The sequence below is a fragment of the Urtica dioica genome, chromosome 8 (genome assembly GCF_054948205.1).
Source record: "Urtica dioica subsp. dioica isolate 48M chromosome 8, U.dioica_male_clone48M_v1_H2, whole genome shotgun sequence".
Classification (NCBI taxonomy): Eukaryota; Viridiplantae; Streptophyta; class Magnoliopsida; order Rosales; family Urticaceae; genus Urtica; species Urtica dioica.
Genome location: NC_142763.1, coordinates 33,884,714 through 33,907,386, shown reverse-complemented (window position 1 = coordinate 33,907,386; position 22,673 = coordinate 33,884,714). Strand labels below are relative to the sequence as shown.

The 22,673-nt window shown below is 36.4% G+C and overlaps 2 protein-coding genes and 1 non-coding gene across 3 annotated transcripts; 1 reads left to right on the top strand and 2 right to left on the bottom strand.

Annotated features, from left to right (window-relative positions):
* The first annotated feature begins 9,430 nt into the window (after positions 1 to 9,430).
* Positions 9,431 to 17,465, top strand: LOC149389406 (uncharacterized). Its single transcript, XM_089621996.1, has 13 exons — positions 9,431 to 9,821; positions 10,638 to 11,703; positions 12,131 to 12,337; positions 12,433 to 12,764; positions 13,084 to 13,158; positions 13,778 to 13,849; positions 13,940 to 14,038; positions 14,592 to 14,657; positions 14,733 to 14,847; positions 15,131 to 15,199; positions 15,426 to 15,822; positions 16,448 to 16,544; positions 16,688 to 17,465. Exons 1-13 carry the CDS (start codon positions 9,672 to 9,674, stop codon positions 17,114 to 17,116), a joined length of 3,174 nt encoding a protein of 1,057 aa, XP_089478122.1. The 5' UTR covers positions 9,431 to 9,671; the 3' UTR covers positions 17,117 to 17,465.
* A 439-nt stretch (positions 17,466 to 17,904) lies between these two features.
* On the bottom strand, positions 17,905 to 18,067 carry LOC149389405 (U1 spliceosomal RNA). The gene has a single exon (XR_016301111.1). It is a non-coding gene; the product is annotated as a U1 spliceosomal RNA (small nuclear RNA).
* Positions 18,068 to 18,975: 908 nt separating this feature from the next.
* Positions 18,976 to 20,786, bottom strand: LOC149389404 (amino acid transporter AVT3C-like). Its single transcript, XM_089624052.1, has one exon. The coding sequence runs from the start codon at positions 20,462 to 20,464 to the stop codon at positions 19,202 to 19,204; it is 1,263 nt and encodes a 420-aa protein (XP_089480178.1). The 5' UTR covers positions 20,465 to 20,786; the 3' UTR covers positions 18,976 to 19,201.
* Between the last annotated feature and the right edge of the window lie 1,887 nt (positions 20,787 to 22,673).

The following is a 22,673-nucleotide window of genomic DNA, read 5'->3' as shown; positions in this document are numbered from 1 at the left end:
AATTGTTTCGTGACTTAAAGAGCTTTGTTTCGTGACAGATAAGTCACGAAATCTCCATTTTTTTGTGACAAATAAGTCACAAAATCCCAATATTTCGTGACATTGAAGTCACGAAATTCCAATTTTGTGTGACATAGAAATCACGAATTCCCATTTTTTTCGTGACAAAGACGTCACGAATTTCCGGAATTTCGTGACAAAGAAGTCACGAATTCCCGGAATTTCGTGACAAAGAAGTCACGAATTCCCGGAATTTCGTGACAAAGAAATCACGAATTCCCGGAATTTCGTGACAAAGAAGTCACGAATTCCCGGAATTTCGTGACAAAGATGTCACGAATTCCCAGAATTTCGTGCAAATAAGTCACGAAGTCCGAGCCAATTACGTAAAATATGCTCTCTTTCACTCATTTGATCTTGTGTGGTCCTCATAAACTTGCTTCTAGAATGTTAAATGAGTAGATTTGGGAGGACTAGCAACTTAATACATGAGTTATCAATAAATTCCCACATTAAGGAGAAGTTAGAAGAGAAAACGACATGCCGGACGACATGACATTAAATCTCATTCACCTATGTTCATTTGTTTTAGACTACGTGATACTTTTTCTCATTAAATTGAAATGATAAAATGGGACAAATGAATGTATGTCAACAACACTTCACAATACAAGACACATTAGTTCCTCAAGATCCTAGGTAAGTATAGCTTGACTTACCATGTATTTTTTCAAACAATTTTTTTTATATATTTATAATAATCATTGATCCCCTACGACGTATTTAATGAAATAAACAAGATATTTATCATTAAATTCCATCAAATATCCATTTCGTGATTGGTATGTCACGAAAACGTACTGTTTCGTGACTAGAAGAATTTTGTTTCGTGACAGATAAGTCACAAAATCTCCATTTTTCGTGACAGAAAAATCACGAAAGCCCCATTTTTTGTGACATAAAAGTCACGAAATCTCCATTTTTCGTGACAATAAAGTCACGAAATCCCAATTTTCGTGACAGAAAAATCACGAAATCTCCATAGAAGTGACATAGAAATCACGAATTCCTAGATATCCGTGTGAATTACATGAAATATGCTCTCTTTCGTTCTTTTGATCTCGTTTGGTCCTCATAAACTTGTTTCTAGACTCTTAAATGAGTTGTTTTGGAAGATTAACAGCGCTAATACATGAGTTATCAATAAATTCCCACATTAAGTATAAGTTAGAGGGGTTGACGACATACCGGACGACATGACGTTAAACTTCATTAACCTATGTTCATATGTTTAGACTACTTAACATTCTTTTTCAATTTGAAATGATGAAATTGTACAAATTAATGTGTTTCAACAACACTTCAAAATACAAAACACATTCTTTCCTCGTGATCTTCCAGGTAAGTAGAGATTGACTTACCATGTATTTTTTCAATTTTTTTTATTTTTATATTTATAATAACAATTGTCTCCTACGACGTATTTAATGAAATAAACAAGAGATTTATCATTAAATTCCATAAAAATATCTAATTTCATGACTGAAATGTCATAGAAACGTACTGTTTCGTGACTTGAAGAGTTTTTTTTCGTAACAGTTACGTCACGAAATCCCTATTTTTCGTGACAGAAAAGTCACGAAATCCTCATTTTTCGAGACAGGAAAGTCACGAATCCATTTGTTTCGTGACAGGAAAGTCACGAAATCTTATTGTTTCGTTTTATTATTTATCAAAAACTAATTTCATAAAAATAAAAAAATGTGTCTATTTTATTAATTATTTATATATGTACTTTATTATTTTCATGGAAATTAAATCAAACGAATTTCATAAAAATAAAAAATGTGCCTATTTTTATTAATTATTTATGTGTGTATTTTATTATTTTCATGGAAATTAAATCAAACTAATTTCATAAAAATAAAAAAATGTGTCTATTTTACTAATTATATATGTGTGTACTTTATTATTTTCATGGAAATTAAATCAATCTAATTTCATAAAATTTAAAAAAAAATCTGTCCATTTTATTAATTATTTGTTTGTGTACTTCATTATTTTCATGGAAATTAAATCAAACTAATTTAAAAAAAAAATGTATCTATTTTATTAATTATTTATGTGTATACTTTATTAATTTCATGGAAATTAAGTCAAACTAATTTCATAAAAATAAAAAAAACTTGTCTATTTTATTAATTACTTTTGTGTGTACTTTATGATTTTTATGGAAATTAAATCAAACTAATGTCATAAAAATAAAAAAATGTGTCTGTTTTATTAATTATTCATGTGTGTACTTTATTATTTTCATGGAAATAAATCAAGCTAATTTCATAACAATAAAAAAATGTGTCTAATTTATTAATTATTTATGTGTGTACTTTATTATGTAATAACAAAATATATGTCATATGTATATGTAAATATAATATTTATAATAGCTACAATATAAACTACCAGCTTAAATATATTATATAACTAATATAAGCTACAGTGTACGTAGGAGAGAAATGACAAAGAAGAGAGAGAGAGAGAGAGAGAGAGAGAGAAGTGTACTTGAGTGGGCCACGAGTCACATGAGAGAGGTGTACAAGATATTGATATTTAAAATAAATAAATAAGGATATAATTGTAATTACATAAATGGAAAAAGTGTCAGAGATCTTATTTGTGACCTTTTTGAAAAAAAGTCCAAAAAAGTCAAAACACTTTTTTTTACTCATAGTTTGAGCATTTCCCATTCTTAATCACATTTGCTATATCATCCCTTTCCTCGTGACTGGCAAAAGGGCCCAGATTGGAATGGAATGTTATGTTACACAGATGGAAATTTATGTGGTGGTGCAAAAAGTTGTTGCCATGTTGGCGCCGAGGTGTCAATTTTGGTATTACTATATAAGGTCAATTATTCATTTCATAATTACAAATGAAAAAGACATAAAATTATTAGGAAGGAGATGAGTCAGTGCGTGTGAGCTGTCATCTAGTTGATACTTGATACTTTGTAGTTTAGCAAATAGGTGGGTCCCATGGTAAATATCTTTGCGGAAATTTAGATAAACTTTAATGTGGAAATTGTATTGATAAAAAAAAAAATTGTTGACACCAAAAAAAAAAAATGTTGAAATGGTATTTGATAATAAAATATTCGTAGTAAGAATATATTGTGTCTAAGGTTTTAATCTCAAAATCCAGTTGCAACTTGCAACTAATATTTTATTTTATTATTATAGATTTTTTTATTAAAATTTGTTTAATTATTTAAACTCTATTTAAATTTATATCATGTTTATTGTTTTATTTATAGTTAAAATAATCTCAAATAACAGTTTATCTTTTAACAAATATTATTTTTAAATAGTTATAACAATCAATACTTTATAAATATTATTACTATACATGTGATTTTCTCAATCTAATATTCACATATTGGTGAATTACAAAATTAAGACCTCAAGAAACTCGACTGGGCCCAGATTTTAGCCTAGGCCCATTTTTTATTTGGAGTGATTTCCCATTTATTTTTATTTGGGCTTAAATTTAGGAAAAATTGACAACAATAATACTATTTATTTTCAGTGTTGTCGTGAACCTCTCATTTTATTGTTGCGCTTTGCTTTATTTGGTTATTTTTGGAGTCGGATTAGCCGTCGTCCCCTATCCCATAGTGGATTATCTGTTAGGTTTTGATTTATGCAGGTTGAAGAGTCATCTTCTTCGTGGTCATCGGACCGAGGTTGGTTGGATTTTTCCATCGACCATCTTTGTGTTTTTGAACGAGCCTCAAGTGTGCTCTATTTGTGCTCGTCGTTCTTCCCGTTGTCAGAAGCATGCACACAACGTACAATTACCAGAACTTAGTGTTAGATTCACTTTGGCTTAGGTCTTGATGTTCCATGTACTAAGGTGTTATTCTCCTGTATTGATGAGTTTTTTTACCCAATTTTTAATGGAAATTCCGTTTCATTAAAAAAAAAAAAAAAAAAAACTCGACGGGCGCAGATTTCGGCCTAGGCCCATTTGTTATTTGGATTGATTTCCCATTTATTTTTATTTGGGCTTAAATTTAGGGAAAAATAACAACAATAATACCAATTATTTGTCACTTACCAAAAAATAAACAAAAACCCAAATATTGACGCATTAAATACCAGATTAGTTATGAACTGAGTTGATCTCGTGACACATTGGTCATGAACGGGTTGCAGTTCGTGACCGATTTTGTATTAAATGTGTCAATATTTAAGTTTTAGCCAACGGTTAGTAAATTTTAGGTAAATATCGACTTTTAAACGTAAATCTTATTTAAATAGCTAACGTTTGCTATATGAAAGTGGCTATTTATATAAGATTTATCAAATGTTGGCTATTTAACAGTGTCAAATATTTAAATTGACTATTTTCCTAATGGACCCATTTTTAAAATAGTGATTGTTTAAAACTTTAAAAAAATAGTGTTTTTTCAAACTATAAAAAATTATTTGAAATTATTTTACTTATAAATGAAATAGTAAACAAAGTTAAATAGAACTCGAAACAACAAACAATTTATTTTATCACATTTTTAAAAATAAAAAATAATATAATTTTTTTTACAAGTGGTAAAAATACTATTTTTATGGTATAAACTTTAAATACACTATTTTTATGATTGGTTTTAAAAAAATACTATCACATTCAATTTCCACGAACTAGAATCGAAGGGTAAGTAGGAGTCTTTTTTATAGCAAAATATTATATATATATATATATATATATATATATATATGTATTAAAAAATATTTGTTGGATATCATTTGTAGGTTAAAAGAAGAACAATCTTGGTCGAAAGAGATTAAATTTGTATATCCTTCTATCTATAACGTATACTAAAAGAAAGGATCACGAATCGTTTTGCGATTTTTTTTACGTTTTTTAATGCCACGTGGCCTACGTTTTTTATTAAGTTTTTGCATACATTTTTTCCATTTTGTTTTTAAAAGAAATAAAGTAGACAGAGAAATAACGACACATTCTGATTGGCTTTAGAACAACATCATAATAAAAGGAATACCTATAATCGAACAGAGAAAAGAAGGGGGAGGAAAGTAAATAAAGTCATTTTCTTAGAAATGGAAAAAAAAAGTGAAGATATGGATTTGGATACAGGAGAGAGTATAGTATTTATTTATCTCTCCAAGTAAATTATTATCAAGGAAAATATTAACAATGCGTCTTTTTTTACTCAAATTATTTTTAAGTAATTAATTTTTGTGTGTGTAACTGTCACAAATTTATAGAGGCATTACTCGCTGGCTAGGCCCAAAAGTACAATCGAAACAAGGGATGGATGCTCATGCAATTTGTTGGTACGTTCGAGTTGGTATTCTTTTTTAGTACCAAGTTATTGAGGAAAGATGTCGGTCTTCATGCTTCAGCTTTTGTCGAGACATTCTTCTTCTTGTGTGCAGACTGTTTTTCTGGCAAGTTTCCTGTTTTGCCAGATTGCTTCACAGAAGACTTTCCTTGGTGATCTTATCGCGTGTATGGGTAAGGAAACCCTAGATTTGCTTCCAGAGATGTATGACTGCTATAAAAGCTGTGCGCTCCCCCCCTTAGCAGTCTTGACGCTTTAACAAAAAGAATTAGTGTTCCTAGACGTGTACGATCGGCGGATTGGGAAACTAGTTTTTTTTTTTTTTTATTAAGAGCGGTGTTATTCTTCAAACACTATTCCAGAGGACTAAATGTTTGTGAGATTTGGGCTTTGTGTTTACGTGATTGAAGTTTTCATGTATATTGAGATTGAAGTCAACCAAGCATAGACGAGTGCTTGAAGAGTAGAATTGAGAGGGGTCTCAAATTCATGGGGAGTCCCTGTTCTTGGTAATCATTTGTGGTAATATTTACTAGAGCGTTGATATTTGTTGTATTCATATAAGTCTCATTTGTACTATTGACTACATTATAGTGAAATCCTTTCCACTGGCTGTGAGTCCCCAGACGTAGGTGACGTTACACCGAACTGGGTAACCAATTCGTGTGTCTCTTACTTTTTCGTACTCTTTGTCATCTTGAAATTAGTTAGAATTGAATTTAATGTCATGGTGAAATAAATTTGTTGACATATTGAATTGAAAGTAGTTTGATTAGAATTTTTTGACAAGTTGAAATTTGATTGAAATGTTGAATATGCAGGTATATCGAAGATGAGCGAGGAAGGAGTTCGTAAGCATTGCACCCCACTTTCAGTCCTGTCTTTCTTGTTCAATATAGAGCGAATGAAGTTGGCTTTTAGGACTCCGAAACCAATTAGAACTTCAAGTGAATCAATCAAAGAAAAGAGTGCAACAAACCCGAACCACTTCACGTGCAATTATTGTGGGCACGTTACCAGGGGAGAATCACACGGATGAAGTTACACTTAAGTGGAAACGATTCGAAGAAAAACGTGAAGGCATGTACGAGAACATACCGGTCGCCAAAGTGGAGTCGCCGCATTTTCGACACATGATCAATGAAGCTGTGACAGTTGGTATGTCTCGTGTATTTGAATTTTGAACTACCGGTTTTAATTTGACAAGTATTGTGGTGTCCAACTGTACTTTCATTTCAAACTTCACAGGTCCAGGTATTCCGCTTCCGACTCCGTATGAGATTTATAACACGTATTTGAAAGCAGAGGTTGCATCCGTCAAGAAGTACATCGATCAGCAACAGGAAGTGTGGAAGGAATATGGTTGCACCATAATGTCGGATGGATGGACGGGACCTACGCGTTTAAGCATCATAAATGTTATGGTGTACTCGGCGGGTAAGACTTTTTTTTAAGTCAGTTGATGCGTCAGATGAGATCAAGAACTATTGTACATCTATAAGATTCTGTCGCCCATTGTGAAAGAAGTCGGAGAACACAATGCTGTTCAGATTATCACTGATAATGGTTTGGCTTACAAGAAAGCCGGATTGAAACTCGCTCATCGATATAATCTGTACTGGACTCCGTGCGCCGCACATTGTATAGACTTGATGCTCGAGGACGTGAGAAAACGAGCGACTGTCGCCGAGGTTGTTAAGAATTATAGAGAAATCACGAAGTTCATCTACAATCACGGGGCTGTCCTCTCGTCTTTTGTAGCTACAACATGAAGCTGCAATTACGAGATATCCAATGCGACGCCGTCGACAGGAAGGATCCGTTGGATATGATCCAAAGATCAATGGAGATAATGGGCGACAACGTCGACGATGATGAACTCCTACAATGGATCCACCCAGTTCACCTCGACGATGAAGACCGGAACCCCGACCCACACGTCGCTTCACAGGCCCGGGCGGAAGGTGTTGATGTCGACACCGTCTTGAGCGAAGACGTCGGTCATACTTCGCATGGATCATCAGACGATGGACGTGGTCCTAACAACGGTGACGATGGTGGAGATGGTGGTGACTTTGACGGTTATCCAGCTAGTCAAGACGTTGGTGGTTGTAGTGGTGGTGGTGGTGGTAGCCAACATTACGAGCCGTGGACTATGGAGCAAGGTTATCAAGCCACAGAAGATTCTGATCACGGGTCACAACGTCAAAGATCTCACCGGTTAGTGTATTCGCATTTATTCATGCCGGAGTTCACAAACAATGTACGTACGATAAATATGGAAAGTAATATATTACATGTTTAACAGACCCGGAGAGTACTTTGACTTTGAGACCGGATCGTATTACGGTGGAGGAACACAGAGAGCGCCCCCGCATTACATGTCTTCTGGTAGTGATTACGGCGGTGACTTCCAACAAGGATATGGAGCGTACATGTCATCTGGCAGTGAATACGACGTCGATCACTTGATGTCTCAGTTCGACACAATGTCATTCACCACGTCAGACACACAAAGTGACGGTTCGTATACTTGTCCTTCTTACCGTTATCCTAATCCGATAGAAGTGCCACAACCACAGGTGAATCCGCAAGGACGTGGACGTCGTATGTACGGTATACGCGTAGATCGGTTCGGTGCCGAGGACATTATAGCATGTGCACAAGGATGTCCACTGATAAGTGAAGCTGTGTGGTACGATCAAGTCGACTACGACAGGCATGTTCAAAACTTCCGAAAATCGTACCAGGGGAATTTCACTTGGTCTCAGTATTGCGAGCTTCAAGAAAGCCAACCGAGTTTTATCCAACCGGGACGTCCATCGGGATTCTATTGATACATTTTATTTTATATTGTAACTATATGTTTGTAAAACATATTTATTTCACGAACAAATGGAACATTTATGCTAGATATGTATGATTTGAAGTGTTTTAAATTTGAACTACATGTAAAAATATATATATTTATGTGTTTGTTTCGCCACATTATTTCCGTTCGGTTTTCCGTCGGCACGTCGGTTTTCCATGGAAAACGGCATTTGAAAACGGCATTTCACTTGCCATTTTTCACAATTTTTCCGTTCGATTTTCCATCGGCATGACGATTTTCCGTAAATCAGGAGGCTCGAAACGGTAACGAAAACGACATTTTTTTTCCTTGCATACAACTACCTAAATTTTATATATGAAACAAAATATCTATAAGGCCATGCCCAAAAACTAGTTGGTAATAAAAGAGAGAATAACAAATTTATTATTCAAATGCCTAAGCCGACGTCATTTTTTCTAAACCTTTTTTAGATGAGGCAAACCAATCCATTTAAACTATACCCAATTATTATTTTTTTTTATCTCTATTCCACTCTCTTTCTATTTCTCAGCCATTTATAAGTTTAAAGTTTTAAATTATACTCAATTATTTGTTTTTGTCTATTTTTTTTTCATTCTCTTTCATTTGATATAGAAAATAAAGTACACTTTTTTTTTTTTTTTTTTTTTTTTTTTTTAATCTCGAAACCAACTTAGAGGATCAATTTTTAGGTAGTGATTATCAGGGACAATAATTAGAGTAGCTAGTATACCAAAAATAAAATAAAATAATGAAGAGTTATTTTATAAATTTTCAAGATAAAAAAAATTAAAAAAATAGAAAAAAGTGTAATTTTTAGGGGGGATTGTTGTTGTCTTGACCCTTAACTAAATCCTTCATGATTATATATATGCATATATGTTATATATATAAAGTAGAGGAATTTCATCTACTCACAAAAATACTGTTCAATGAACATTTTTTTTTTAATTTTGAAAAACTAAAAAAAAAAAAAGAGATTGGACCATAAAGCACAAGTAGTGTTCGTACTGATTTGTGTACGACAAGTTATTATTGTCGTTTTTTTTTTATCTAGGCTAACGGGCCGGGCACAAGCCGGTAAATACTGGCCCAGTGCATTCGTAATTACGATCAATCGGTACGACATTTCAATTATTTTTTCTTCTTATTTTTTTTTGTCCTAAAATAAAACAGAAAATGGAAAAATGAAAAACATCGATCATCTCTCTTTTTCTCTTTCGCTCCCATCACCAGTGATTTTGCTTCTTCGTTGTTCATTTCTCTCAATCGCAGAGCGAGCGAGAGAGTGAGCAGAGCGACAAGTTTCGAAACCTTCGGATTTATCGTCTCCGACAAGCTAGGGCTTCTTATCACCGTCGCTCCACGTCGGCGATTTAGTCCCCACGGCTGAATTCATGGTCTGATCTATCGGCGAATCGCGCTGCCAAAAATCGCCGTCTGTAAGTCCATACATCTATGGCGTCTTCGCAGAGTCATGCGGGGAATGTGGATCTGTTCGATTTGTACTTCCAACGAGCCGATTTGGACCGCGATGGCCGAATCAGCGGCGCCGAGGCAGTCACTTTTTTCCTAGGCTCTGGTTTGCCGAAACCCGTCCTCGCACAGGTTCTACATCGTTTGTCATATGTGTATATAATTGTTCGTAATTGTGGTAGTATCTTGTGATTTGATGTGGATTATGAGTTTTTTTTTTAACACGTGCTATGTGGATTACTTGTCTATTTGTGGCTCAAGTGATTGATTACAGCTCAAACATAACTTAATCATCCCGAATTCAGAGAATCATTTACGTTTACAGCAGTTTAATAGTTAAATTTATAGGTTAATCAGATCAGTAAGATTCGAAATGAAGATTTGGGCAGTTCTTGTACTCGACTGTTACATAGTTTTACGTGTGTGAATTAGAAATTTTGTACGAAGGATTCCTAATTGAATAATGATCTCTTATTGGTTCTAAATAGTAGTCTAGTTCTGAATACAGGCTTGACTATAGTTTAATTCATTAGATTGAAAAAATTAAACTAAGCTAGAGAAGTTAGGGGTCTACTTTTTGTTTTTAAGGGTAATACATAGTTGGGCGGTGTAAGTTTGACTTTGACACAGTCTAATATCTGAGATTCGAGCAGTTGATGAATTTTGTTTGTGTAAGTGTTCTTCGTCCATGTTTTTTCTTTTTCCCCCCATCAAATATAGGGCATATCAGGATTGCAATATCACTGTCTTCTATGTACCCTAGAGCGGGAGCGTTATGAAATCAATTACAATGGCTTTGATTTTATGAACAAATATTATTCAAATTATATTATTACTTACAGGCGCTGACTACTTCGTGTGTACATGTTCATTTCGTAGCACATGTATATATTCTTCTGAAATCTCCATATGCTGCCTTGGGGTTTACACTGGTGGTTGTTTTGGCAGGTATGGTCATTTGCTAACCCGAGACAAGCTGATTTCCTCGGCCGAGCAGAGTTCTATAATGCCCTAAAACTTGTTACTGTGGCCCAAAGCAATCGTCAATTGACCCCAGACATTGTAAAAGCAGCGTTATACACCCCAGCTGCAGCGAAAATACCAGCACCAAAGATAAATGTCGCAGCCGCTCCTCAACCGATACATGGTTCTGCCCCAGCGGCAGCTCCAAGGCCTCCTCTACCGACACCCACTACAGCGTCTCAGCCGGTGCAAAGTGTCGCCACACAAGGATTTCCTAGGGGAGTTGTTTCTGCTGGGACTCGCCCTCCAACCCCAAACATTATGCCTCGCCCTCAGACTCCAACCCCAAACATTGCGCCTCGCCCTCAGACTCCAACCCCAAACACGTTAAATGAATGGACCGCTGGAAGTACTGTTGGTGCTCCAACGGGAACATCCATGCAAGTTCAAAGTAAAGGAGTTACTTCTTCAATGGGCCTTGATGGTTTTGGGCTTACAACACCAGGATCAGCACCTTCACTTCCATCTACATCACAGCCGAATTCAGGGTCAAAATCGTTGGGAACTTTAATCAAGGACACCAACACCACAAATGTTTCTGGGAATGGTTTTGCTTCTGACTCATTCTTTGGGGCTGATGTGTTTTCTGCAACTCCAGTGCAGCCAAAGCAAGATGCTTCTACCAACGCTGTGTCTGCACGCGGTTTACCTGCTGCACCAGCCTTTGTTCCGAATTCTTCAGGGCCCCAGCTTTCTGTCAGATCAAACATTCCTAGCTCAGTGCCGAGGCCTGCGATGACTCCGATTCCTGGTGGTCAGTTTCAGCTAGCCCAGTCAGTCGTAAGACCAGCTCCGGCTCCGGCTCCAGCCCCACCATCCATACCTGGAGTTGCACCTGGAACTGGTCAGTCCCAAGTTTCATGGCCTAAGATGACCCAAACTGATGCTCAGAAGTATGCGGAAGTATTTGTTAAAGTTGACACTGATAAAGATGGGAAGATCACTGGTGAACAAGCTCGCAATCTGTTCCTCAGCTGGCGATTGCCTAGAGGTAGAAGTTCATTTCACTGTGGAGTTAGCTAAATGATCTTTACGCCGACACATTATGATTCAGTAAAATTTCTTAGTAGCATTTCATGTGTTTGTGTTTTCATTTCTGTAATTATAAAAGTAAAAGTGTACATGTTATCTCCCCGATAAAACAGATACTCTTTTCTAGTTTCAAATTGTGTTATTAAAGTCAACGATAAAAATGTATAATTTGATTTTAAATCTAAGTTGTGTTTCATGATTAGATATTGCCTTCCAATTGACATTGTTGCTGGGTCTAATTGTACAATAGTCTAATTTACGTTAGCAACTGTAATTTCTGTTGTACTGTCTGCTGTTAAGGTTTATGTGTTTTCCAGAGCTTCAATAAAAAATTATTCTTTTATTATCACACTATTCTAACCGTTACGCCTTTTTATGTCTACCAGATGTACTAGTACAAGTATGGGATTTATCCGACCAAGATAATGATAGCATGCTATCCCTTAGAGAGTTCTGTATTGCTCTATATTTTATGGAGAGATATAGAGAAGGACGTCCTATTCCAACAACTCTTCCAAGCAATGTCATATTTGATGTTTCCAGCTTTGCTCAACCAACTACTAATGCTGGCAATGCAGCTTGGAGACCATCTGGTAATGACTTAACTGACTGATATTACATTATTGAATAGACTGTCCATGTCCGCGTAGATCAATTTTTTATTGACTTGCGCCCATTTTCTCTGAAGTTCCACAACAACAACAACAACATCAACATCATCATCAACAACAACAAAATCAACATCAACAACAACAACATCATCAACAACAACATGTAGGGGGTTTTCAGCAACAGCAAGCTATCCCTGGTCCCGGTGCTCGGCAGGCAGTGCCTGCAATGGGACCACGACCCCCTCTTCCCAGACCAGTTGATTTTCCCCATGCTGATGAAGAGTCAAAGGCCAGTCAGCCAAAATCAAGGGTTCCAGAGTTGGAGAAGCACCTCATAGACCAACTCAGCACAGAGGAGCAAAACGCTCTCCATTTAAAGTTCAAAGAAGCAACAGAAGCTGAGAAGAAGGTAGTACTGTTCCTCCAATTACTTTTTTGTGCAGTGTTTATTATGTGTCTGAATTCACGATTATATCATAGCCATAATGGAAGAGAAAATAATAGGCCCCCTACAGTTTCTAGTTCTTTTTATTTTTTTTCATCAGTAAGTTGTTAATCTCCTTTTAATAAAAAGAGAGAATTGTGTACGCTGGGCGAGTATATGAATGATGTTCAATGTTCTTATGTTCACATTTGTGATTACATCTTCACTTTGGACCTATTCTTTATAAGATAATTAGTATTATAATCATATGGATATCACTCACTGGCTCTATTTGTTTCTGAAGGTAGAAGAACTGGAAAAAGAGATTCTGGAATCAAGACAGAAAATTGAGTATTTCGGTGCAAAGATGCAAGAACTTGTGAGTATCCAATCTTCTTTTGAAGATTTTCTTTTTCATAGATCCATACATACATATGTGTGTGTATGTTGTGTGCGTGCACGCGAGCAACTGGATTTGCCTATGTTTGAACAAGCTCATATCACTACATTTGAATGCCATTATGTCAGCTGAGATGCCATGTAGTGGATGGTTATAAATGAACCGAGTGTATTCTCATTTTTTTTTTTTTTTTTTTTTTTTTTTTTTTTTTTTTTCTGGCCGATGAATGTGATAACTACATAGATTGGAGAATTTATGGCTGCTATATATATATAACTCGTTACTCAATAACTTGTTAAGAACCTTTGAATTCCATTATTTTACTGCCGAAAGTCTTATCATAGGCCTCCCATAAAATTTTCTGATTGCAAGTTTTCAAAAGAATTTCTGAGTTGCAAACTTTTGAAAATGTTTGAGGAGAACGTCTGGTTTCTCCTTTGATGCTTTTAAAAAATACTCTTAAGATTTTATCTGGGATAAAGTTGTCTTGGTTTCTCCACTTGGATACTTTCATATGGATGTGTCATGTTAGCAATAATTGCTTCCGATCCGATGCCCTTTTTTAGGTGTTGACTAGTTGTTCCTTCTCTGTTTCAAGGTTCTTTACAAGAGTAGATGTGACAATCGTCTAAATGAGATCATGGAAAGAACATCAGCTGACAAGAGAGAGGTATATATGAAGCGTTGGATTTGCATGCTTTTATGCTTTTTTCTAAGTCAACATCTATGATGTGCTTGATGAACTTGCATATTTTTGCAGGTTGAATCCCTAGCTAAAAAGTACGAAGAGAAATACAAACAAACCGGTGACGTTGCTTCCAAGCTAACTATTGAGGAGGCTACATTCCGTGATATGCAGGTATCAATGATAAGTGGAGCAAATTAGCGATACTGAGTGATATATTGCACGTCCCTGATTTTTGTCACGTTTCAGAGACTGGGGAGATAATATATGTCCACAGCTTGTTCCTTCATGTCTTCATTCAATATGTCAATGCCCAACATTTGGTCCACCCATTTTATGACACTTTTTTTTAAAAAAGACCCATTTTAGCTCACTTTGAAGTCATTATTTTTAAATATCATACATGCCTACAGTTTTTTCTTGTTCCTCTCAGCCTTCATTTCATTTGATTACCTCGTGCTGTTCTGATGCCAATTGTTTTCTTCTTGCTCTTGATATACTATCATCATCCATCCTTTGATATGTGTGTGTGTGTGTGTATATATATATATATATACACACACACTCTCTAACAGTGCCTTTATTAATATATATGTTTTTTTTTTTTTTTTAAAATACATGCCAACAGTTTTTTCTTGTTCCTCTTAGTTTTTCTTATATAAGTACACATAGTTATGGGTTCATGGAGTATCATTCTACCAAATGATAATGAGAAATGAAAATATAGGAGAAAAAAATGGAGTTGTACCGAGCCATTGTCAAGCTGGAACAAGGTGGCAGTACAGATCTTCAGGTAAATTCACGCTCAACCTCAGTGGATGAAGTTCTTCTCCTAATTCTATCTTATTTCTGGATCTTTTTGTTTCAGGAGCGTGCTGATAAGGTTCAATCGGATCTTGATGAACTCGTGAAAGCTCTTAATGAGCGCTGCAAGAAATATGGATTACGTGGAAAACCCTTAACATTGACGGAACTTCCATTTGGTGAGATATATTGTAAATGATTTATCAAAATATAAATATATTCTAAATAACTTGATGTGTGTACTTTTCAGACTTACACCATTGAGTTTCATGAACATTTATGAGCTTCTAGAAAAAAAAAGTCTTTTGATCATGAGGGTTATGTCGATTGTTTAAACCCATGGCTCAATACCATTTGGTCATCTATTACAAGTTTCTTAATGATTTGAATTTTTTTAATATCTTTTTTGTTTTGTATTCCTTTCTTGGCTTACACACTTTCATTTGTGTCCTACCTTAAAAGGCTGGCAACCTGGCATTCAAGATGGAGCTGCTGACTGGGATGAGGATTGGGACAAGTTTGAAGATGAAGGTACGTTTATGGATGGAATATGATCATTTCAGTTGGACATTTCAGTAATTTTGTGTTGTCTGTCTATACTGATTTCTGCCAATCCTAATGCCCGTTTTATAATCATCGCAATATAATTTTTCTCCAGAGACTTATCCCTGTGATATGACGCCCGGACTGTTATTTCCGCTGTTATCTTCAAGTAGTTACACAACTAATGATGGTTAGGCAAAACTTTGCTTTTCAGGATTCACTTTTGTCAAAGAGCTCACTCTTGATGTTCAAAACATCATAGCACCCCCGAAGGAGAAATGTGTATTGCCTCAGAAAAAAGAGGCCTCCTTTGTGGAATCTCCTAAAGCAACCTCTTCATCTAATGGGGATGTTAAGTTGCATAAGCCAGACATTGTGGATGAGCGGGTTGTTGAAAATGGATCTCACACTAAGAGTGAAGATTTCGGCAAAAGTAATCCGACCAGTCCAATGGGCCCCACCAGCCCGATGGGTCCCACCAGCCCGATGGGCACAAACAGTCCAATGGGTGCAAGCAGCTACATCGGATCTCCATCTGGAGACTTTTCTTATTCAAATTTCGACAAGGCATTTGGTTCAGACTCTTCACCTCATGATAGGGAATCTCAAAGGTACACATGACAATGCATGCTTTTTGTTTCCTTTAGAAACAAATTATCATGGTCGATGCTTTTATAGTTATTGCAAATACAATACGTTATGCAGCCTTTGTGCTTAACTTCTCAATTAATAGGTTTTTCCATTAACCATTGTGTTTCCTCTTTTATGACGAAATGCACTTGATGGCGTCATAAAAAGTTTTAACCATATAAAAATTCTGCTCATAATTCATAATTCCAAGTCTTTTTTGTTTTCAATTGACCTATTCATTAATCATTAAGCTAACATCTTTCATTAATAAGACATCTAAATCATGATAAAGATCACATGACCTATCTGAAATCTTAATGGGACGGTCTTTTTGCTAATTTCTTGTCATCGGTGTGTTTGTGACCAATCACATCTTTCCGTATATCTCACATTGTTTGATTGAGATCTCAACTGGCAATTCCAGTGACCTAGCAGCCATTATCTTAACAAATTAGGTAGTTTCTTCATCAATGCCCTGTGTTCGAGTGTTTTATCTTTTAGTTCTAGTTTCTTTATTTTTATTATTTGCTTTTTTTTCATTGTGAAAACTGACCGGTGCTAATTCATGTGGTTTGATCATGTTGTTGTGGGTTCCTTGTTATCCAGCGATGACAAGGGCTTTGATGATCCAGCATGGGGTGCTTATGACATGAATGATGACATAGACTCGGTTTGGGGTTTTAATGCTTCTAGTAGCATTAAGGTAATTATTACTTGCTAATCAGAGTTGATCTCTTTTACAATGTTTTGGGGGAGAACATTGGACTTGGCCACCAATGTCATCTTCTATTGTATTCTAAATACTGCTGGCTTAATGTTTTTTTTTTCTCTCGTTATATTTTCCAGGATACAGATCATGAGAGAAATAACGACTTCTTTTTCGGGTCTGGGGACTTGGGTCTGAACCCAATCAGAACTGGGTCGACCCAGACGAGCTCGCTCCCTCAGAACAACCGAACGTTCAACTTTGACGATTCTGTCCCCAGCACGCCGCTCTACAACACCGGGAACTCGCCGACGGGTGGCTCCGGCCCGTCTTTCGACAACTTCTCGAGGTTCGATTCTTTCCGCACTTACGACAGCGGATTTCCGCCGAACGAAAACTCGTTTGCGAGGTTCGACTCGATGCGTAGCAGCAGCAGAGACTTTGACCAGAGCCACAGCGGGTTCCCGCCCCTCGACGAACCCGACCCCTTCGGCTCTTCGGGCCCATTCAAGATCTCCTTTGACGCCCAAACTCCGAGGAAGAGCTCCGATAGTTGGAACGCGTTTTAGTTTTCTCCAATTTGTATTTTGCTAGCGGGACTATAATCGTATATATAGATGATGCCAGTGCCGTCATTTACTCTTTTATTTTCATTTGCGGTTTTTGCGTGATATGAAAACTTTTTTATTAATTTTTTGTTATAATATGATTTGCGATGTAATTTTGTTTTGTTTTTTTTTTTTTTTTGTGTAATTTTTTTTTTTCAATTCTTTTTTGTTAGCCAGCTTTGTTGAGAAGGAATTCCATATTGAATTCTGAGCATTCTTTTCCTCCACACATTCGATGAATATATTTCTATTTGAGTTGTGCATCTTTCCTTTTTTCGGTGAATAAAAACACTCGGTCGCTAGTTTGCTATATGAATGTATATGTCATTTCATCCTGTACTGATGTTTGCTCCATACTTTCATTCTACTTCGTTGCACACAGTTAGGCAGGAATTTTTTTTTTTTTTTTGGAAAGGATAACTAGGCAGGAATGAGTACTAAAATTAAACGCAAGAAAGTGATTTGTTTTTTTCGTTAATAAGTGGAGCTATTTTTCCTCGTGTTAATAATAAGAGCCAAATATTATATTATTGATTAGTATATTAGTCATTTTCATTAAAAAAAAAAAAACGTAATACCATAGCTTGATTTCTTTTATTTTTGTGATCTTCGTTCAAAACAATAGTAACTTGTTGAAAATTATTTTTCATGCAAATATGTATGTTAGTTACCAAATATATTTTACCAAGAGTGTCATTAAAATATTAATATCAAATAAACTGAATAAAAAGATTAAACTTGAGGGTTGGGCAGGGGCCGCGCGAACGCAGGCCCCCATAGGAAGAAATAATGACGTTGGCTCTCCCACGTGGGGAGACCATAGGCGAGCACACCTCCTTAGTGTGCAATGGAGGTCACAAGCCTAGACCATGAGCCTTCTTGATCGCCCATTGACCCCGTCCAGGTAAGTATCTTTCACCGTCCTCCTTCGTTCCTTTTTATACCCTCTTTTCTCTACTCATCTCCTCTTCTTTACCCATGTGGGACTTCTCTCTTTCGATCGAACAAGGATTCACTAACATTTCTTGCCCAAAAAAAAAAGAAGAGGAGAAAAATAGTTTGAAAAATACCATTTATAATACATGTTACGCACAAAACACCAATGTGTCATAGCAGTGATAGCACTATAAAGTATAAACTAACAGAATGACTCTTTTTCTCACTAATGGCTTATAGATAGAAAATACTTTTTTTTCTTATCCGGGCTTAATCTACAAACATCCATTCTGTTTTCTCTTCTTTTATTTATTTATTTATTTAATTGAACAGAGCATTCTATTAAAGTATGACATAATGCATAACTCACATTAGTATTCGAGCACTTATCCAAACCCTTTCAAAATATGCAAGATCTTGTTGACACGAGGAACCACTGTCTATCGCCATCAAGGAAGATGATTCTTCAAGCTGAACAAATAAAATTCTAACAAGACTCTCTAAACATGGTAGTGGAAAACGGCTAATCCATTTCCTAACCACAAAAATAAATCACCAAAACATAATTTGATATCGACATGGTGTCTCTCTAACAACCTTGCATCGAGAATATAAAAGGCGATAATTTTAGCTACTACGAAAGACGAGGACACTCAATGCAACGACGGTCCTCTTCACCGCCGGAACCAGCCACAGAGAAGAGAGAGGAAGAGAAGGCGGAGTCTAATTTTGTTCATTTATTATTATTATTATTAGTATTCAATTCTCATTGAAGAAAGAACGTGTGGCGAGAGGAAAGCCTTGCAGTTTTCTGGCTCCCCAGCCAAATGGTCTGTCAACAATCTTTTCTCTCTTGACACTAACACAACAAACACAGACACAGAAACAAAGAAATAAAAGCTTATACACATTGATTTGATACATAAAATTTATTACTATAACACTTCATAAGCATTTAACAAATCGTATACGTTCATAATCCGCTCAGAAAGAAAGAACAAAAAAAAAAAGGCATTAATAATAAATGTTGTTCTGGTTCCGGTGTGGGCAAACACAATAATAACAAACAAATGACGAAAAAGAAGAGCTTCACAGTCCGAAGTCCTCTCTCTAGCTTTTGACGGCGAACATCTCTTGCAGAGCGTACCAAGTCCCGGAGACTCCGAGGAATATCCCGACCACGAAGATTGCGACGTCGGAGATCATAGCCATCTTCCCCATCTCGTCCCTGAACACGAGAAAGTGAAAGAGAGAAGGCAAAACGAAGCCAAGGGCACAGCAAACCCCGCTTCCGACGAGAGACAAGAAGTCCCCGAAATTCGGCACTGTCAGAGCCACGACGCTCACGGCCACAACCAGAAGCCACCTCATCCAGAGGCAGAATCTCCCGCGCCAGAGCCGCCTCTCGGCGATCTCGTACACCGGATTCATCATCAGAGGCAGAGTGAAGAACAGGTTCACGCACAGACCCAGCTTCACCAGAGTGCTCACCAATCCGGGGCCCAAATTCGCAGTTATAATGTCTTGAGTCTCTTCCCCGAAGGCGAAGTAGCCCAGGAGCCCGAAGCCGCCGTACATTACGGCGATGAACGCCATGGTCATGGCTAAGATGGTTCCGAACTTGCTCTTGTCCTTGATCTCCGACTCCAGAGGCAGAACCATTCCGATCCCCTCGAAGGCGTACACGGCCACGCCGAGGCCGTAGAAGAACTCGGAGAATCCGCTAAAGGCCTTCACGACAGGCGTGTGATCGGAGACGATGAGGCACTCCTGGCCCATCACCACTCCCATGGCGCCGAGGTCGACTACGTCGGCGAAGATGCTGAGAGGAGCGAGCGTGGTTAGGGTTTTGATCGAGTTCAGGGCGAGCTGGATTGGGAGGCACGCCAGGATGTAGAGGCTCTTGGAGGAGCTCATCATCTCGGCCATGGTGTTTCCGATGAAGATCAGGTAGCCCACGCAGAAGCCGGCCTGGGCGAGGATTATGAGGAGGTCCACCACGAACTTCCCGGCGTTTCCGCAGACGGCGAACCCTAGGTCGCCGAAGGAGGCGAGGGTGCTGGACTCGTAGGCGGAGGAGAGGGAATCCAGTTTCCGGCGAGTGCGGACGAGGAGCATCATGCAGTGGTAAGTCAGCGCCGCGACGGAGAAGATCATCGCGAGGCTCGTCGCCCAACCCGTCCGCCGGAAAGTGTACGGGAGGCCGAGAACTCCGGCGCCGACGATGGCGATCATCACGTTCGCGAATGATTTGGCGTTGGACGAGAGCGGCTTCTTCGTGGCGTCTCCGATCAGAGGCGTGTCCTCTCGCGCCGGCGGCGACGGCGCTTTGAGAGACCGCGACGACGAGCTCGCCTCGTTCTCAAACCCCATGGCCAATCAAAGAGAGAGAGAGAGAGAGAAATTCTGGGAAAAAATTCGGAATCACAAAAGGAGGATTTCTAGGGATTTTTTTGGAGGAGATTCAGAATCGGGAGGATTTATAGAAAGATTTAAACTTTTTGTGCATGAACGAACGAGCGGAATAAAAAATCAAATTGGGAAACGATGGATTGAATTTCTGAAGTGAAGAAAAGGTTTTGTGTATTTGGAAGGATAATAATGATTAATGAATGAACTCTATTTGTCGTTGTGATTTTGAAGATTGGGGAAATTGGGTTTTCATTATTTGTATTTTGATTGATATTTTATGGTTCTTTTTACTTTATTGATATTTTATGATATTTTCATTTTATTTTTTAGTGAAAAATGACAAAGAGTGGGTTGTGAATTGAGAAGTCCTCTTGTCTTGTAGTCTAGACTCTAGAGACGTCTTTTTTTTTTTTTTTTTTTAGTATTATTATATTTTTTTTTTTGGTGTGTGTCGTGGTCAATTAAAGTGTGTGTAATGAAGACCAACCAACGGTAGTTGTCACAAGTGTATGGAAGAAATAGATAAATGTCCCATTATCAATTGCCTACTAGAAAACGCAAGAAACGCCTAATAATTGTATAGAGTGTCCAAATTGAATATTTCGAATTGTATTTGAAAAAGGTGTTTTGAAATTAGTAGAATCGTAAATTATTACATGCTGAGTAAAATTATTAACAAAATGTAGTTAAAAGCCAATAAAAGATAAACTTATTCTACATTTTTTTTCATAAACAATTACTAAGAATTTTGTTCCTCCTCCAAGAAAATCTTATTTACTACTTTTTTCGGTAGCCTTTTCCCTTTTTTATGATTGGAAGCCGATTTTTTTTAAGGACTAATCTTTCAATTCATTTTTTCGTCATTAATGTCAATTTTATTGGCCTAAAAATGAACTGATTAACTTTGGACTTAGACTCTTAGAGGTTACGAGAAAGCGGCCCGCGCGTTGCCGCAAAGAAAATGAATTTTTATTTAATTTTTCATACAGACATAAATTAATCATTTTATTTTACTTTTCATGTAGATATAAAAAGGTAAGTCTAATTTGTCATATTTAATATAAATTATGTACATATATTTGGTTGAATTAAATTTTATCTCTTTAGTGAGTAAATTTTATATATGTATGTGTAAATTTTATGAACACGCGCGCACACATATAAAAGAAATATATATAAATTTACATACGTGCATATAAAAGATTTAAGAATATTATAAACGAAAAGTAACATCTATAATTTTGATACAAATGTTAGTTTATGATATATGATCATTAATTATTATTATTAATGAGCCATTTTGTAATCATTGGCATATTATAAGTTCATCTAAAAATGGTTAAATATTAATAAAACTGCGTTACTACTGGCTTAAATACATAAATATATAATAACAATATAATTTTTTTAATGAACTTACCATGTTATATAGAGGACAAAATAGTTCTTTTTATGACTTACAAAAATAGAAATAATTTTACCATTTAAAAATTAAAAAAATAAAACATATGTATTCAGATACAATACAATAGAACCTTAAGTAATTGATACGATCTTTATGTAGCATTCTTATGCGACATAAATGAAATTCGGCTAGGCATAAAAATAATTGAAAGAAAGGCTGTAAACATACTAAAAGAAAAACAAAATGCTTCAAAGAAATTAAGAAAGTGTCAGTTGCTTGTAATAATAATAATAATAAAAGGGAAAAATAGGTGTTTAATTTTTGCCCATGACTTTTTACTTTATTTTTTATTTGCTTGGATGAGTTTATAAGCTGACATATACAGCCGCATGGATTTACACGTACACATGTGTGTGTATAATATGAAATTATGAATAGACAAAAAGAACCTCTAGCAAAGAGAGGTATGTAACACAATTAAGGGCAAAATGGTATTTCAACTTTGGTGAACTCTTCTTTAGTACAGTATATAATGCCTATATACATCAAAAGAGACAAAGTCTTCTTCGGTGGTGTCGGTCATTTATATTGATCTTGAGCCTTTTTTTTTTATTAGTCTTTCTTGAAGTGTAGTCCGCAACAAGTTAATCGGTGGTTTCTTGCTTTTAGATCATCCTTGACATGAAAACCTTTAGATCATCCTTGACATGACAGCCTTAATCGCCAACATACCCTGGTTTGAACTTGTAGCGGTGCCAATAATGT

What these genes read in the sequence shown, in the direction of transcription:
- LOC149389406 (XM_089621996.1), top strand. Translation starts at nt 9,672, where the DNA reads ATGGCGTCTTCGCAGAGTCATGCGGGGAATGTGGATCTGTTCGATTTG. An exon ending in CATGATAGGGAATCTCAAAG is followed by an intron (nt 15,823 to 16,447) that starts GTACACATGACA and finishes CTTGTTATCCAG; the next exon opens with CGATGACAAGGGCTTTGATG. An exon ending in ATGCTTCTAGTAGCATTAAG is followed by an intron (nt 16,545 to 16,687) that starts GTAATTATTACT and finishes TATATTTTCCAG; the next exon opens with GATACAGATCATGAGAGAAA.
- LOC149389404 (XM_089624052.1), bottom strand. Translation starts at nt 20,464, where the DNA reads ATGGGGTTTGAGAACGAGGCGAGCTCGTCGTCGCGGTCTCTCAAAGCG.